At 33.8% G+C, this 16,756-nt stretch overlaps 1 protein-coding gene across 2 annotated transcripts in view; it reads left to right on the plus strand.

Moving 5' to 3' along the window:
* Positions 1 to 16,756, plus strand: part of TPR (translocated promoter region, nuclear basket protein) — a 62,067-nt gene that overhangs the window by 22,682 nt on the left and 22,629 nt on the right. For both annotated transcript variants that reach the window (XM_032291623.1, XM_032291624.1), the window contains exons 21-37: positions 85 to 225; positions 1,176 to 1,341; positions 2,746 to 2,912; positions 4,225 to 4,377; positions 4,854 to 4,970; positions 5,957 to 6,160; positions 6,446 to 6,630; positions 7,058 to 7,205; positions 8,754 to 8,891; positions 8,988 to 9,119; positions 10,389 to 10,519; positions 12,212 to 12,422; positions 13,250 to 13,393; positions 13,697 to 13,895; positions 14,851 to 15,056; positions 15,256 to 15,317; positions 15,850 to 16,058. In XM_032291623.1, coding sequence (XP_032147514.1) covers positions 85 to 225; positions 1,176 to 1,341; positions 2,746 to 2,912; positions 4,225 to 4,377; positions 4,854 to 4,970; positions 5,957 to 6,160; positions 6,446 to 6,630; positions 7,058 to 7,205; positions 8,754 to 8,891; positions 8,988 to 9,119; positions 10,389 to 10,519; positions 12,212 to 12,422; positions 13,250 to 13,393; positions 13,697 to 13,895; positions 14,851 to 15,056; positions 15,256 to 15,317; positions 15,850 to 16,058 — 2,713 coding nt within the window. The remainder of the gene's footprint in view (positions 1 to 84; positions 226 to 1,175; positions 1,342 to 2,745; positions 2,913 to 4,224; positions 4,378 to 4,853; positions 4,971 to 5,956; positions 6,161 to 6,445; positions 6,631 to 7,057; positions 7,206 to 8,753; positions 8,892 to 8,987; positions 9,120 to 10,388; positions 10,520 to 12,211; positions 12,423 to 13,249; positions 13,394 to 13,696; positions 13,896 to 14,850; positions 15,057 to 15,255; positions 15,318 to 15,849; positions 16,059 to 16,756) is intronic.

Here is a 16,756-nt window from a genome sequence, read left to right on the forward strand (position 1 = left end):
ATACAATAATTCTCTCTTGCCTTCAATTTTTATTTTTTTTATATTGCCTTTTTCTTAAACATAAGCACAAATCTTTTATTTTAGGGAATACTGGAGCGATCTGAAACAGAAACCAAACAAAGGCTTAGTAGCCAGATAGAAAAATTGGAACATGAGATCTCTCACCTAAAGAAGAAGTTGGAAAATGAGGTGGAACAAAGGCATACACTTACAAGAAATCTAGATGTGAGTCTATCAGAGTTCTGAATTTCTGTCATGTGTTTATATTCTGTAATTAATCTGGTGTGTGGACAGTCTGCCATCCAAGATGAAGCATGATTTTAAAAAACTTTCTTACTAAGTTTTTCTTGCCTCATTCTATACCCAGTAATTTTTTCACTAGGTGCCATGTATTGTGAGTTTTACTGTGTTGGGTGCTGAATATTTTTGTATTCCTTTAAATCTTTTTGAGCTTTATTCTGAGACATAGCAAAGTTAATTTAAAATGGTTTTGATTCTTTCGACTTTTGCCTTTTATGATGTATTAGGTGGGCCCCGAGCAGTGTGCTTTCCAGGACTGGTTATTCCCCACTACTGAGGCAAGACTTTCTCGAGTACTGGTCCCAGTGTCCAATGCAATTATGGGCTTTTTTAGTCTGGCTTCTGGGAACAGACATTATTCTTGACTTTCTTTGAGTGCCAGGTATTCTTTACTCTGATTCCTTTGGACAGTTCTTCTCCTGTCTAGGGTAAGCTCCTTACATATGTGCAGTGATCACTACTCAGGTGAATATTTAAGGAGGACCCTCTGTAGAGCTCCAGGGTAATGTGTGCGCAACTCTCCTCTCTTGTATTCTGTCTTACAAATTTGAGCTGTTTTAGTCTCCTGGACTCTCAGAGCTACGTTCTTATTCACAGAGTCTCCCTCCTGGCCTCTGCCTCATTTCCCCTGCCTTGTGTCATAGCCTGGAAACTTAAAACAGTAAACCAGGGCAATCTAAGGTTCACTTCCATCTCAGGGATCTAGTTGTTTCATGAGTTTTGTCTGGGTTTTTTTTTTTTTTTTTTTTTTTTTCTGTTTCAGGTATGAAGTTATAAATCTGTTTTCTGTTACTCTCTCTTGGCCAAGTTCCAAAGGTCTATAAAGATATTTAGGAACCTCAAGAGAGTGTTACAAAGGTTAATGTATTTTGTAGGTTCAGCTTTTAGATGCAAAGAGACAACTGGATGCAGAGACAAATCTTCATCTTAACACGAAAGAACTGTTAAAAAATGCACAAAAGGAGATTGTTACATTGAAACAGCACCTCAGTAATATGGAAGTCCAACTTGCATCTCAGTCTTCACAGAGAACTGGTAAAGGTAAATAAATAAGTAAACCAATGTAATTGGAAATGAGTAAGTTGTTCTTTAGGTTTGTAATATATCCAGTAAGTAAATAGCCTTATTATTTGTGAATGCTAATAAAATGAAAACAAACAAACAAAGAACAACCCTTTATATAGTGGTGCTCAGTTTTGGGCTTAAACTAATAAATTTGCAGCCTTAAAAGATTTAGAATAATTCTGCTTGGCATTGATCATGCTACACACCCAGTTTTCTATTTTTTGACACTATTTATTGATACTTTAAAAACTGTTCTTTCTAAAGAGGGTTTTTCGATTTTTTAACCCATGCCCCTTTGAAACGAGGTTACTTACCAAAACTACAAGGATAAGGTTCTCTTAAAGAAATAGTTGATTTGTAGTCTCATGTAAAGCAGTATTCACAATTTTTGCTTGTTGGTAGCCTCAGGTCAAAGATTTGTTTCATTAGATTTTATTTCCCTTTTCAAATACGCCATTTGAAATTCAAAGCCTTTGTGTCTTGATAATCTTTTTATATGGTTTTATTTCTAAATAGAAGGGAAATAGACTTTCACATTTACACAGTTTTTTCAAACAATTGGGCAAAAGCAATACACATTCAGTAGAAACTACTTCAGTATAGTATTTGTTTAGTAAATTACATGAGATATTTAACACTTCATTATAAAATAGGTTTTGTGTTGGATGATTTTGCCCAAGTATATATAGGCTAATGTAAGTGTTCTGAGCACATTTAAGGTAGTCTAGGCTAAGCTATAAGCTAAACTATGGTGTTCAGTGAGTTAGGAGCATTAAATGCATTTTCAAAACATGATAGTTTCAAATCATGATGAGTTTATCAGGATGTGACCTCATTGTGAATAGTGAAGCATCTCTCTATATATGTGCCTATGTACAGACACATAAATATCTGATCCATATAAATAATAGGTATATAATTATCTAGTAGTCCTTTCTTGTTAATATCGTGATAAAACATTCTTTCCAACTTGTAGTTTTCTGCCTATTTTATGTACTTCAGATAAAAATTGGGCCAAATTTTAGATTTAAGATTTATTGTTTTAGTATAAATAATGTTTAATAAATTAAGAATTCTGTCATTTCTTTATATAGCTATCTCAGTTCAATGGAAATATTTGGTGGTTCTCTTCTGAATATTCTTTTCTTAATTTTTGTAACAGCAGATTTCAAATATTAATAATTGAATTTTTCATTTTTGAGAAGTAACATAACAAAGTACCGTTTTTACTTTGGTATTCGGCAAGGATTGAAATATACTTTCTAAATGGTTAAATATATCTATATTTGAACCTTAATGCTAATTTCATAAACTCTTTATAATAGTCATCTCAAATACTATTAAAAATGTTAATTTTAACAGAGTTTTTGTATCTTTTAGGTCAGCCTAACAACAAAGAAGATGTGGATGATCTTGTGAGTCAACTAAGACAGGCGGAAGAGCAGGTGAATGACTTAAAGGAGAGACTCAAAACAAGTACTAGTAATGTGGAACAATATCGAGCAATGGTTACCAGTTTAGAAGAATCCCTGAACAAGGAAAAACAGGTATGTATAATTCTGAATTCACAATTCAATCTGAACAGATTTGTTAACTCTGTTTTTATTAATTAGAGGACTACTTTGTAAGGCACTGGTATGAATTAGACCGACGTCATTGCTTTTAACCTCATGAAAATACCTGAGTCTCATAAGCCAGATAAAACAAAAGCACAAAAAATTCATGAAGCAAGGAAGTTATACTTGCTGTAGGAAAGGTGTACATATCAAATGTTGAGGAGAATGAGAGGTAGGGAATGTTATTTGTCTCCTGGGTATGCATGGCTTCGCAAAACAGATGGCATTTGTGCAGATAGAGCCTTGAATGAAGGTATATGCATAGGCAAATATAGTAGAAAGGTTTTTTTATGTACTAGCAAACCCCAGCCATGGTAGCAAGGCTTCAGAAGATGACAATTTGTAAAGTGAATAGTGAGGGGATACGGTTACAAATGTAGTTGAGAACGAAATGTGAAAGATTTTGAATATCATGTTAAATTATGTTCTGTAGGTTTATTAAGAGCTACTGATTTTTTTTAACGTTACAATTAGTTTTTTTTTTTTTTTTTTTTTTTGGTTAGAAAATTAATGTGGTGGTCGGGCACAATGGCTTACACCTGTAATCCCAGAACTTTGGGAGGCTGAGGCAAATGGATCATGAGGTCAGGAGATTGAGACCATCCTGGCCTACATGGTGAAACCCTGTGTCTACTAAAAATATAAAAATTAGCTGGGCGTGGTGGCATACGCCTGTAGTCACAGCTACTCGGGAGGCTGAGACAGGAGGATTGATTGAACCTGGGAGGCGGAGGTTACAGTGAGCCAAGATTGTGCCACTATCCAGCCTGGTGACAGAGCGAGACGCCGACTCAAAAAAAAAAAATTAATGTGGTATATTGGAAGGTACATAGTTCATTTTGAAGACTGTAGCAGTAGTCTAGGGCTGCAATTTTAAAAGATCCTTTTGTGGTTGACGTCACTGTAAGAAATCGAAATATGTGAGGAAAATACCTTTCAGTTGTAGAATAGTTGGATTTGGCAAGTAGATATGATGATTGAGGGAGAAATGAGAGATTGGAAATTTCATTTCATAAGAGAAAAATGGCCAGTAGCCAAGTTAAGGCTAAGGTAAATACTTGTAGATTTATATGGTGTTTTTGCTTATTGTTGAATCTTCTAATCACCTTTGATGGATTCTTTTTCTAATATAAAGCAAGCATTAATTTTACTACTTTGCAAACTAGTTTTAATTTGGAGAAAGTAATTGTATGCTTTTAAACGTATATAATTTTCATATCCTACTGTTTGTAATATGGCGAAGGTAACAGAAGAAGTACGTAAGAATATTGAAGTTCGTTTAAAAGAGTCAGCTGAGTTTCAGACACAATTGGAAAAGAAGTTGATGGAAGTAGAGAAGGAGAAACAGGAACTTCAGGATGATAAGAGAAGAGCCATAGAGAGCATGGAACAACAGGTAAATAGGTTATTAACCATATTAAGGTTTTTTTGGTAAGGATTGGTTTATTTTAACTAGGTTGCCATTTAGTTCATCTCAACAGAAATTTATTGAACACATAGGTGAAATCAGTTTTGTTTTACTTTTTTCTATACATCTATATACATTTCTCCTTGAAATTTTTAGACTACTTTACAGAAATGGGTATCAGTGGTTCTTTTGTTGTTGTTTGTTTGTTTGTTTTTCTATTGTCACAGGAAAGATCAGTGGTTCTTTTTAAAGGCCCCTACCTGAGACTTGACTTTTGCAAACATTAGTTAGGGAATGGATATAAAGTTGCAAAACTGATTATGTCAGCGTGTATTTTAAATTTAGCAGCAGTTTTTTGGGCTAATTGGATCTTTAAAAATGAGACTTCAATATAGCAATATAATACAGTATTTTCTCAGTAAGTTTGAATTAACTTTGTTTTTAATCTTCTTCTTTCTACGTAGTTATCTGAATTGAAGAAAACACTTTCTAGTGTTCAGAATGAAGTACAAGAAGCCCTTCAGAGAGCAAGCACAGCTTTAAGTAATGAGCAGCAAGCCAGACGTGACTGTCAGGAACAAGTAAGTTTTGCTCTTACAGCCAGTTATTGAGAAATAAGCTTTGATCCTAGAGAATGATTCTTGAAGTATATTTATGCACTGTGAGAACTGGTGGACCTTGCAAAAGTTCCAGATTATTTCCACTTTTGTGGAACTTAGGCAAGACAAACTGAAAAGTATTGATGAAGGCTAAAAATAAATAATGCAGTGTTCATTAACAAAGCAGTCTTGGCAAGTTGAAAAAAATAAAAATAGGAGTAGGAAACTAAAATTTGTACTTGCTCCCATTTGGGAAAATTATTTTACCATTGTCCTTCACTAGATCTGGTTATAAAATTACAGATACAATTGAATAGCGACAACCTTTTCTTAAAACAGGAACCTCTTGATAACATTTTTAATGCATTACTAAGTTTGCACAGATATCTCTGTACTGCTTTTTATAAAATGTTAAACGTTATTTTGAGTTTATATACGTACATGCACACACATGTTGAAGGTTTTTATAATTTTTTATGAACAAGAAATGATAACTCAGGAGTGGGAGTTAACCAAAATGGTAGGATGGAATAGGACTACATGTGAGGATATTGGTAATGTTCTTATTTTAAGTTGGGTGGTATGTTAATAGCTATTCATTTGGTTACTGTTTTTTATTGCTTATATATGCATAACATGTATATCAGTATTTTAAAGTGTAATAGAGTGAAGAAATGCTTCAAAGTAAATTTCATGGAAATCAATTGATCTATAATTTAGTATTTACATAGCTGAGTTATGTGTAGCTTCTTATATCAAAAAGTTTGTCCAAATTGCTAGTCTTCTAAGTTTCACTTCTGATAGTTTTGTAATATTTCATTAAGTAGCTAAAGCATTAACTTTTAATTATGTTCTACATTTAGATTATCTTATTATTTAAAAAGTCCAATGTGTATCTTTTTCAAAAGTGCTAACTAGCTTTATGGATTTTTAATCCTTGGTATCAATTGGGGAATAATTTCTTATAGGCTAAAATAGCTGTGGAAGCTCAGAATAAGTATGAGAGAGAATTGATGCTGCATGCTGCTGATGTTGAAGCTCTACAAGCTGCGAAGGAACAGGTTTCAAAAATGGCCTCAGTGCGTCAGCATTTGGAAGAGACAACCCGGAAGGCAGAATCACAGTTATTGGAGTGCAAAGCGTCTTGGGAGGAAAGAGAGAGAATGTTAAAGGTATTACTGTAAATCTGAATAGAATGTTCTGGAGAATTGAAAGAGTTGTTTTATTTTTTAAATTTTTTTTATTTTTTGAGACGGAGTCTAGCTCTGTTACCCAGGCTGGAGTGCAGTGGCGCGATATTGGCTCAATGCTATCTTCGCCTACCTAGTTCAGGCAATTCTCCTGCCTCAGCCTCCCAAGTAGCTGGGATTATAGGCATGAGCCACTGTTCCTGGCTGAGTTGTTTTTTAAAATGTGCATTGGAAAATCGGATACTCTGAAAGACTCTTGGCTTACAGGATGAGGTTTCCAAATGTGTATGTCGCTGTGAAGATCTGGAGAAACAAAACAGATTACTTCATGATCAGATTGAGAAATTAAGCGACAAGGTCGTTGCCTCTGTGAAGGAAGGTGTGCAGGGTCCACTGAATGTATCTCTCAGTGAAGAAGGAAAATCTCAAGAACAAATTTTGGAAATTCTCAGGTAAATCATATTCTTACAGCTTTATTTCTGTGGTATAACAACTATGAAATGAAACTATAAATGCATAAATTAGAGAAAATGATTATACACGATTTTGATATAAAGCTCGTTCTTTTATTTGTCAAAAAACTCATAACTTTTAGCATTTAGACATATTGAATAAGTGACTATAGTTGAATCTGATAGATTGAAAACTAGAGCAGTTTTCTCTTGAAAAAGTAAAAATCGGATCATTTTAGAGATAAACATTCTAAAGCCATTGTCTGTAATAAAAAATAGAAATGCATCTCCCATTATTATTTATTATTAATGAAAACATTTGCAATAGTTATTAAAGTAGGTGCTTTTTGTCATCTTACGAAATTATCCAAGTTTTGAAATGTTGGCTTTTTAAAATTCACTTAAAATTTTAATATCATTTTTGTAGATTCATACGGCGAGAAAAAGAAATTGCTGAAACTAGGTTTGAAGTGGCTCAGGTTGAGAGTCTGCGTTATCGACAAAGGGTTGAACTTTTAGAAAGAGAGCTGCAGGAACTGCAAGATAGTCTAAATGCTGAAAGGGAGAAAGTCCAGGTAGGTATACTAAGCTTTAAGAAAACACTTGTTAAATAAAAGAGAAGCACTCATTTATATCTCTACCATTTAACATAATGTAAAATTTAACTTGAAGTAAGCATTCTTCTGAACTTTTAAATTTATTAAGCATTTGCTAAATGCTAATATTAAATCTAGTGCTTAAAAGTAAAGGCTTAGTTACTTCATCTGTAACATTTGGATAATAATGAAGATTAATTGAATTTGTGTACATGAAGCATTTACAAGCATGTCTGGTATGTAGTAGGTGCTTAATAAATTCCAGCTATCTTAATTTATTATAGTTGTCATGGTTTATACATGCAGATGGCCATTCTAGGATAGTGATTTAAACTGCTACAGAATATCTTTCTTAGCCAAGGAGCAAAAAGTAGTAAAAACCGACAACCAGAGGAAAAGGTGTGATAGTGAAATGGATGGTAATTAACAAGCTTGACTCCTTACCCCACACTACCACCCAAAGCTTATTGTTCAGTTACTTCATTCTTAGGAACTGCAGTAGTATACACCGGCATCTAGAAGGAAGCAAATTAAGATCTTGAAACATTTACTTTCTTTTAACTGATAAGTAGTCAAAATGACTGTTAAAGAAGAAACCATTGAACAGGGAAAAGTAAATAATTAAGTTTATGGGATTTATCTGTTCAGCAGAAGCTAAAGGTTCCAGAATTACATCCTTTTTAATTCCCATGTATCTCACCGTGGAAATAATAAACAGAACCTTCCGTTCAATGGAGTTAATACTTGGAGGAAAAGGGACAGAATCAGAGTCTCTAACAAAGATTGCATATTGTTTCAGTCTTTTCTGCTTTTTTTATTCCTTTGGGCTATAGAAAGTAAATACTAGAAAATGCCCACCCACAAACAAGTTCTTAGGGGGAAAACCAACTCTCAAATACAGGAAGAAGAGAGTTAACAATTAACATAGATTATATAAAAAATAATATAGCATGAACAGTGTAGCATAGCAACCATGAAATACGCCATAGCCTTAAAAATAATGGGGAAAGAAAGTGATACCAAGTGCAGAAGATGGATAATTATACCCTCTGAGAAGGAAAAAAGTTCTTCACAGATAATTCAGTAAAATTGCTCATAACCAAAGTGATGAAACAGTGGAAAAAAATGAAGTGGAAAAATGAAGAGAGATTTCTGAACAAGAGGGAAAATACTGAGCATTAAAATAACATTTTAGAACTAATAATGGAATTCAGTGCAGCAAGAAAAAAATAGATGCAGAAAGATACAGATTTGGATTGATGTTTTTACCTAATGTTAATACTGCTTATTTGTTGGTGGGATTTGTAGCATCTTTTCACTTTTATCTTTGTACTTCTTGAATTTGTTTAAACTCTGCAGTTAGCATACCTCACAGAAAAGTAAATGCGAACTTTCAAAAATTTTAGTTCTGAAAGTTGAAACTTAAATCCTCTTCACTTTGTTGTAGGGGGGATTTGAGCTCATAGGAACAGGTAGACTTTCAACTATTGTTAGATGTTGCTATGTATATGTATTTGAAATGTTTAGGTAACTGCAAAGACAATGGCTCAGCATGAAGAACTGATGAAGAAAACTGAAACAATGAACGTAGTTATGGAGACCAATAAAATGCTGAGAGAAGAAAAAGAGAGATTAGAACAGGATCTACAGCAAACGCAAGCAAAGGTTTGTTGCTTGGTTATCAAGAGTGGAAGCTTGTTATTTTTAATAATAAATGAATTTTTACATTTGTTGTTAAAAAAATATTGGCACTATTTTCAGGTGAGGAAACTGGAGTTAGATATTTTGCCCTTACAAGAAGCAAATGCTGAGCTGAGTGAGAAAAGCGGTATGCTACAGGCAGAGAAGAAGCTGTTAGAAGAGGATGTCAAACGTTGGAAAGCACGTAACCAGGTAAATGCAGTTAAACCATTCCAAAACAGAAACGTGTTTTTAATAATAGGGGAAGTTTAGGGGAGTAAAAATATTTGAGGAACTAGTGAAAATTATTGTTTATCAGTGAAAGTCTAATATGTTATTAATAGGTGTAAATATGTGACATGTTAAACTTACAACTCAATTTATAAAATGTTTTGGTTACATCTTATAATTTCTAAAAAGCAGTTACTTTATTTTCCATAATTTTAAAGTTTTAGGCTTTCATTTTATCTACTAAAATACTTTTATACATGAAAGTAGAAATCTGAAGCCAGACATAGTGGCTCATGCTTGTAATCTCAGCACTTTGGAAGGCCAACACGGGAGGATTGCTTGAGCCTAGAAATTTGAGACCAGCCTGGGCAATGTAGTGAGACTCCGTCTCTACAAAAAATTAAAAATTAGTTTGGAATGGTGGTGCATTCCTGTAGTTCCATCTACTTGGGAGGCTGAGACCACAGGATCACTTGAGCTCAGGAGGTTGAAACTGTAGTGAGTTGGGATGGTGCCACTGCACTCCATTCTGGGTGAGAGAGGGAGACCCTGTCCAAAAAAAAAAAAGAAAAGTAGGAATCTGTATTATTTATTGAATTTCTTGAAGCACTTTGAAAAGACTTGTTCACTGGTACATTTTTAGGAAGATGAAACCATGTAACATACTCTGGTTAGAAACTCCAGCTCCATATTCAAAAGGTTCGAAGTCTCCCTTACATGTAATAATTATATGACTTGGGAGAGTTTCTTAACCTTTTGGAGCTTCAGTTTTCCTTATCTGTAAAATGAGGGAAACTCTTACCACCCTTCATGTGATAAAAAATTAATAAATGTAAAGCACATTACCTGGCATCTACAGAATGTGTGTAGTTTGTAATGTATTATCTACGTTTTTTTCTTGTAAATTTCACTTCAGTGAAATTAGGTACTTAATATTAAAAGTTTTGATTCTTTGGATCCCTTTATTTGGCTTCTTTGGACCTAATATGAAACATTATTCACAAATATGAAAAAATAATAAGCAGTTAATGACATTTGTTTTTTGTTTTTTTTTTTTCCTTCCATTTTGGCTAGACTTCTTAGCCAAAAAACCAAAGCTTAGTTTAATCTCAGTATCTTGTAGTTCCATGCTTGATCACTTTACATGCAGGACACCTAATGTAAACATAATCAGATATTCTGCCATTTTATTATAGCACATTTGTTTCATAAAACCTAAACAAAATCAAGTATGCATTTTTGTTATTCTAGCATCTAGTAAGTCAACAGAAAGATCCAGATACAGAAGAATATCGGAAGCTCCTTTCTGAAAAGGAAGTTCATACTAAGCGTATTCAACAGTTGACAGAAGAAATTGGGAGACTTAAAGCTGAAATTGCAAGGTATATGGAAAGGAGCCTTAAATCATATGTAATATATAAAATCTTAAAGAAATTTATGTGACTCCCCAAGTGCCTGCCCCCTGATTTTAGAAAGAATGGGAAGTGCTAGAGGACCTGTATCTGACTGCTGTCTACTTTACAGAGTCAAGCAAACAGTAATTTAATATTGTCCCTTTGTATATAAGGTACATATGTGAATATTTTTATTATAGATAATTATTTCTCTATTTCATTTTTTAAAGAGTTACTCAATAGAAGCTAACTTTATAGCTGTCAAATCACTTTTACAAGTAGTTTTTTTTGTTTGTTTGTTTCTTTTGGTTAGCTTATATTTGTGACTCTATAAGGGAAGTGGGTTTTATTGTTTTGGCTTTTGCGTTCACTTTTTATTTTGTGGAGAACAGGGTTTCTCTCTGTTGTCCAGGCTGGTCTCAAGCTTTCCTCCCTGCCTCCCTAAGTGCTGGGATTACAGGCATGAGCCATCATGTCTGGCCAAAGGAAGTTTTAAAGTCTAATATTTTCTTACCTGAACCAATAGCAAAGTATTTTCCACTTTAAAATTAAGAAATTAAATATTAAAATTAATGTTTCTGTTTTACCTTTTTTAAGCTTTAGTGTGATTTGTCCATGTCATGACCCCATTTATACATTGCTTTACAACCTACAGATTTTTGTCACACACACACACACACACACACACACACACACACTCTCTTTATAACAATAGTCTAGCATATTAAGTAGGAGAGTTATTTTTTAATCTTACAAATGAGGAAGCTGGTGGCTCATGCCTGTAATCCCAGCACTTTGGGAGGCTGAGGCGGGCAGATCACCTGAAGTTAGGAGTTCGAGACCAGCCTGTCCAACAAGATGAAACCGCGTCTCTACTAAAAAATAAAAATTAGCCGGGTGTGGTGGCATATGCCTGTAGTCTCAGCTACTCTGGAGGTTGAGGCAGGAGAATTGCTTGAACCCTGGAGGCAGAGGTTGCAGTGAGCTGACATTGCACCACCACACTCCAGCCTGGGCAACAGTGAGAGTCCGTCTCAAAAAAAAAAAAAAAAAGAGGAAGCTGAGATTCAAAAAGATTGATTACCTAAAGTTACAGAATTAACCCATACCCTTAATTCAGGCCATCTGATTTCAAGGTCAGTTCAGGGTATAGTACAGTGATTGGCAAACTGTAACCTATAGACCAAATGTGGCCCATGATTTGGTTTTGTACAGCCTTTAAGCTAAGAATGATTTTTATATTTTTAAAGCATTGTTTTAAAAAAAAAATGTAGCAAAGACTGTGGCTTGCAAAGCATAGCATATTCTATCTGGCCCTTTACAGAGAAAATTTGACAATACTCAATGCAGCAGAAAGATCCAGGTTTTGCTCTCAAGCAAGTCTGAATTAAAATCTGGGTACCATCACTTGATTTTAGTTTGTAAAATTGTGCGTTTTACTTGACCATTGGTAGCTCCGTGTTTCTCACCTCTAAAATGTGCATGTAAACGTGTGTAATAACATCTTTTTGAAGGGCTGTAAATTCATGAGGTCTTACCTTTTGAAGTATACGGGTATTATTTAGGATTTTCAAATTAAAAAATATTATTAAAGCAATATAATACAAAGTTACATTGAACTTCAAAATTTGAAAAAAGTCTCATGTATTTAATCTTTCTTCTTTCCCCCATTTTTTAAAGATCAAATGCATCTTTGACTAACAACCAGAACTTAATTCAGAGCCTGAAGGAAGATCTGAATAAAGTAAGAACTGAAAAAGAAAACATCCAGAAGGACTTAGATGCCAAAATAATTGATATCCAAGAAAAAGTCAAAACTATTACTCAAGTAAAGAAAATTGGACGTAGGTACAAGACTCAGTATGAAGAACTTAAAGCACAACAGGATAAGGTATTTTGAAGAAGCTTTTCTTACAAAAAAAGATGAATGTTACAAAATCTTATTTCTTTATAATTTTGAATATTACTAACTTTTAGATACTAAACTCTTGTGTAAGCATATATGGTATCTTTATTTAAGATTAATTCTTTACTGTGTCTGAAAATGCAGTATAAACTCAGAGAGATTTTGGTAAATACTAGATATTATAGTTCACTTTTCACCTTTCAAATACTCTGCATTTTCAAAGCTAGGTTCTCATAACTCACTACTAATTAGAATTGTGTATATTAAAAAATGATGACTGATCAGATTTTGTAGTTTTAAATAAGTTGTTTATGTTAACCACCTATCAAAAAAAATTCAGAAATCATTATATTTTGAATCTAAATATTGTTTTTACTTTCTGAAAGTAAGGAATTTGTATGTTGACAATTATGTATTTATTACATGCTGGATTAGAAAATAAATATAAAGAAAAAAATTCACAATTCTTAGTACATTAGTATGCTTTTTCATACATGTAGGCACTGTGTTCTTCCAAAGATATAATATTATTTGCTTATATTGTTTTGTAGTCTGCTTTTTTCTCTTGATTCATTATTATGAAAATACATTTCAGTGTTGAAAATTTAACTATAATGTGTTAATTTGATTAGCTTTTTAATATTCAGTTATATGGAAAACGATAACTAGTTCCCCATTTTTGGAGATTACAGTTGTTCCATAGAAAATTCAGTTTTGAATACCTCAAAGGATAAAATTTCTTTGCAAGCAGTGATTATTTTCTTAGACAAAATATAAATATATAAGTGTATTATTACTGTTTGTTGTCTTAGGTTTTGGAGACATCAGCTCAATCCTCTGGAGACCATCAGGAACAGCATGTTTCAGTCCAGGAGATGCAGGAACTCAAAGAAACGCTCAACCAAGCTGAAACAAAATCAAAATCACTCGAGAGTCAAGTAGAGAATCTGCAGAAGGTAAGAATATGAGAACGGTAAGCCTGTTGTACATCTAAAGAAATATGTGTTAACTAGTGACACTTCCTCTTATCATGTGGGAATGGCTGCGTTTTATTCTTTTGACTTTGAATGGCTCATGTATGTAAATAGTATCTAATCATCTTCAAGTGTGCATTTAGTTGGTCTGACCACCATTTCTATACTTACACTTCCATTTAATCTACAAAAAAGCAAATAAGTTATACTTTTAAGTTGCTAGCACATACAGTTTATATTGAAATGATTGAATTCCATGGTGAATACTTTGTTTTCCTTTAAAAGACATTATCTGAAAAAGAGACAGAAGCAAGAAATCTTCAGGAACAGACTGTGCAGCTTCAGTCTGAACTTTCACGACTTCGTCAGGATCTTCAAGATAGAACCACACAGGAGGAGCAGCTCCGACAACAGATAACTGAAAAGGAAGAAAAAACAAGAAAGGCTATTGTAGCAGCAAAATCAAAAATTGCACACTTAGCTGGTAAATTTCTGTTGAAGGTTTGAACTTGGTAATGAAAATTATGTGTTGCAGGCTTAAAATTAAGTGGAATAGATAAAAAACAAAAGGTAGCTACAATGAAGGGGGTGTGTGTGTTTGCGTGCCTTTGTGTGCTTTAAATATTAGGAATATTTAGTTGGACACAGAGCAGTTCTGATTTTCAAGTGATGAGGATGTCTTTGATATATTTGTGAAATTTTTCTTAATTGTTGGCTGGCAGTATATAATGGAGTACTGCTATCATTCTGCTTTCATGTATAACAATTCTATCTTGTGACAGAGATCCTTTGAGCCCAGACCATGCTGCCTAGACACCTTATGTAGGCTGCATAAGGATTTTTGCCAGCTCAGGGATTTTTTTGTGCCTGATTTGTTGGAGGTCTTCTCTGGCTCTTCAGGGAGAATATCATGTGCAATTTATGAAGAACCTAGTTCTTCAAGGCTCAGGGCTTTATTCAGCCTTGCCTGTCAGTCTGCTGAATAGTTAAATAAAATAAAATCAGTTGGGTTTTGTTACAGACATTTTTAAAAAATGATCTCTAAGACAGTGTTCTAACAACTTACTTGATTTTAAAAGTTCTTGAATTATTTTTAAACAGTGCAGTAGATTATATGAAATAAAACTGTTGCAATTCATAATAATGAATTGAATGATGCATGGAAATATAAAAGGGCTTCTGCTAGCTAGGATCTTTAGCTTTTTGAGATTTTACTTAGGAAAAAGTAAATTTTTATGTTGGCGTAAGTATATTTTATATTCTAGTAATAAGTTAAACATGAATGTACTTAGAACTTTGCTCATTGAGATGTATAGTGTATCATAACTGATGTAGATGTTATGGTAGAATCTGATGTGACTGTGTGCCAATTAAGTGCATAAATGTTGTTTTAAATGTTTGATTATAATATTACTGTAATCACCTGGTTACTTCTTTAGGTGTAAAAGATCAGTTAACGAAAGAAAATGAGGAGCTAAAACAAAGGAATGGAGCCTTAGATCAGCAGAAAGATGAATTGGATGTTCGTATTACTGCTCTAAAGTCCCAATATGAAGGTCGAATTAGTCGCTTGGAAAGAGAACTCAGGGAGCATCAAGAGAGACACCTTGAGCAGAGAGATGAGCCTCAAGAACCTACTAATAAGGTGATTAGCTAATTCTGCTTAAGTAACAAATTATTTTTATTTGTACATTTTGCTTAAAAGTGTCTGGTGCTATAGGAGCCTTAGAGTGAATTTTGGCTAAAATTCAACATACAATTAACAATAATGAAATCTTTTTTTGTGGCATTTTCAGTGATTTCTTGTGGGCTAGGAACAACAGTCAAGAGCTTTCTCTTTATAGGTCCCTGAACAGCAGAGACAGATCACGCTGAAAACAACTCCAGCTTCTGGTGAAAGAGGAATGTGAGTTTTAGTTCTTTCATAGTCTGTTATTTTTCTTTTAAAGTTCAGGGAATATCTAGTGATCTTTGGGGAGGAAACAGAAATCTGTGTATGCTGTTATAAAAACATACACTAAAGAGTTATTTTCTCTGCAAAACTGTATCATGTATTTGCCGACTTGTTTTCAGCATAGTTTCAGTCCTGTCAGATGAAGCTTTGTGATAGAGAAAACATCTCTCATCTTTTAGTTTATGGTTGGTTTCTGAGTTAGGCTGCTACTGATTTTCCCCATGATGTTGCATGATGACAGATATAAAATGCTGGGCTGATACTTGGGTTCAGCAATTCAACAGTTGGATACATTCTGCATTGTCAGGATGCACACCCTGGAGCATTCCCTGCATAGTTTTTAATGCTTCAATTCAAAACAGCTTTAATAAGGTTCTGAAATACTTAGTGAACAAAAAAATAAGAGACCTGTACTCACTGTGTTTTAAAAAGTATTTGTGTAATAATTTGTTATTAATTATTCTTGAATTTTTTCCTCTATAAGTGCCAGCATATCAGATCCACCAACAGCCAATATAAAGCCAACTCCTGTTGTGTCTACTCCAAGTAAAGTGACAGCTGCAGCTATGGCTGGAAATAAGTCAACGCCCAGGGCAAGTATCCGCCCAATGGTTACACCTGCAACTGTTACAAATCCCACTACTACCCCAACAGCTACAGTGATGCCCACTACACAAGTGGAATCACAGGAAGGTTAGTACAATAATACAGATATGATTGGACTGATTGCCTATTTAGATGTATTATGAGAAAATGACAGTAATTTTGAAGATAAATGAAGCATCCGCTACAGCTGAAATTAGACGTCATTGTAAAAATCAGCTAACTAAAGAAAATGAGGAGCTTTTAATATTTGAAGTACAAATATTAAATTTTTATTTTAATATTTTAGTTTAATATTTGAAGTACATACTTCCCAGAACTTGCTAATGAGCCGATGTCCTCCTTTCTTTCCTTCCTTTCTGCTATGCTTTATTTTTAAGCTAAAGAAGGGGGAAAATACAGCGTGTTTAACTAGGACCAAAATTTTCACTCATAATGACTAAGAATATGTGAAATCCACTTTGGAAAATTATACTAAATTACTGGCTCAACCAAACATTGCTTTCTCACTGAAACTGACCTTTTCATTGCTTTCTTCAGTTTTTTCCCGTGGCACTTTGTTGCTCATTACAGCAATTACAACTTCGTATTTTATTCTGTGGTATACATGCCTTTTTATTCCACTACATTGAGCTCCTTAAGGGCAAAAATCTTGGCTTCTTACTGCCTAGCTCCACAATAGGTGTTCATTAAAACTTTGCTACATGCATATTTCTTTAGATTCTTATCTTGACAAATGTTAGAATTCAGTAAATTAAGTATTTCTGTGCTATGAAAGTACAGAATGT

The sequence above is a fragment of the Sapajus apella genome, unplaced genomic scaffold (genome assembly GCF_009761245.1).
Source record: "Sapajus apella isolate SASKATOON/1434 unplaced genomic scaffold, GSC_monkey_1.0 scaffold25, whole genome shotgun sequence".
In the NCBI taxonomy this organism is placed as follows: domain Eukaryota; kingdom Metazoa; phylum Chordata; class Mammalia; order Primates; family Cebidae; genus Sapajus; species Sapajus apella.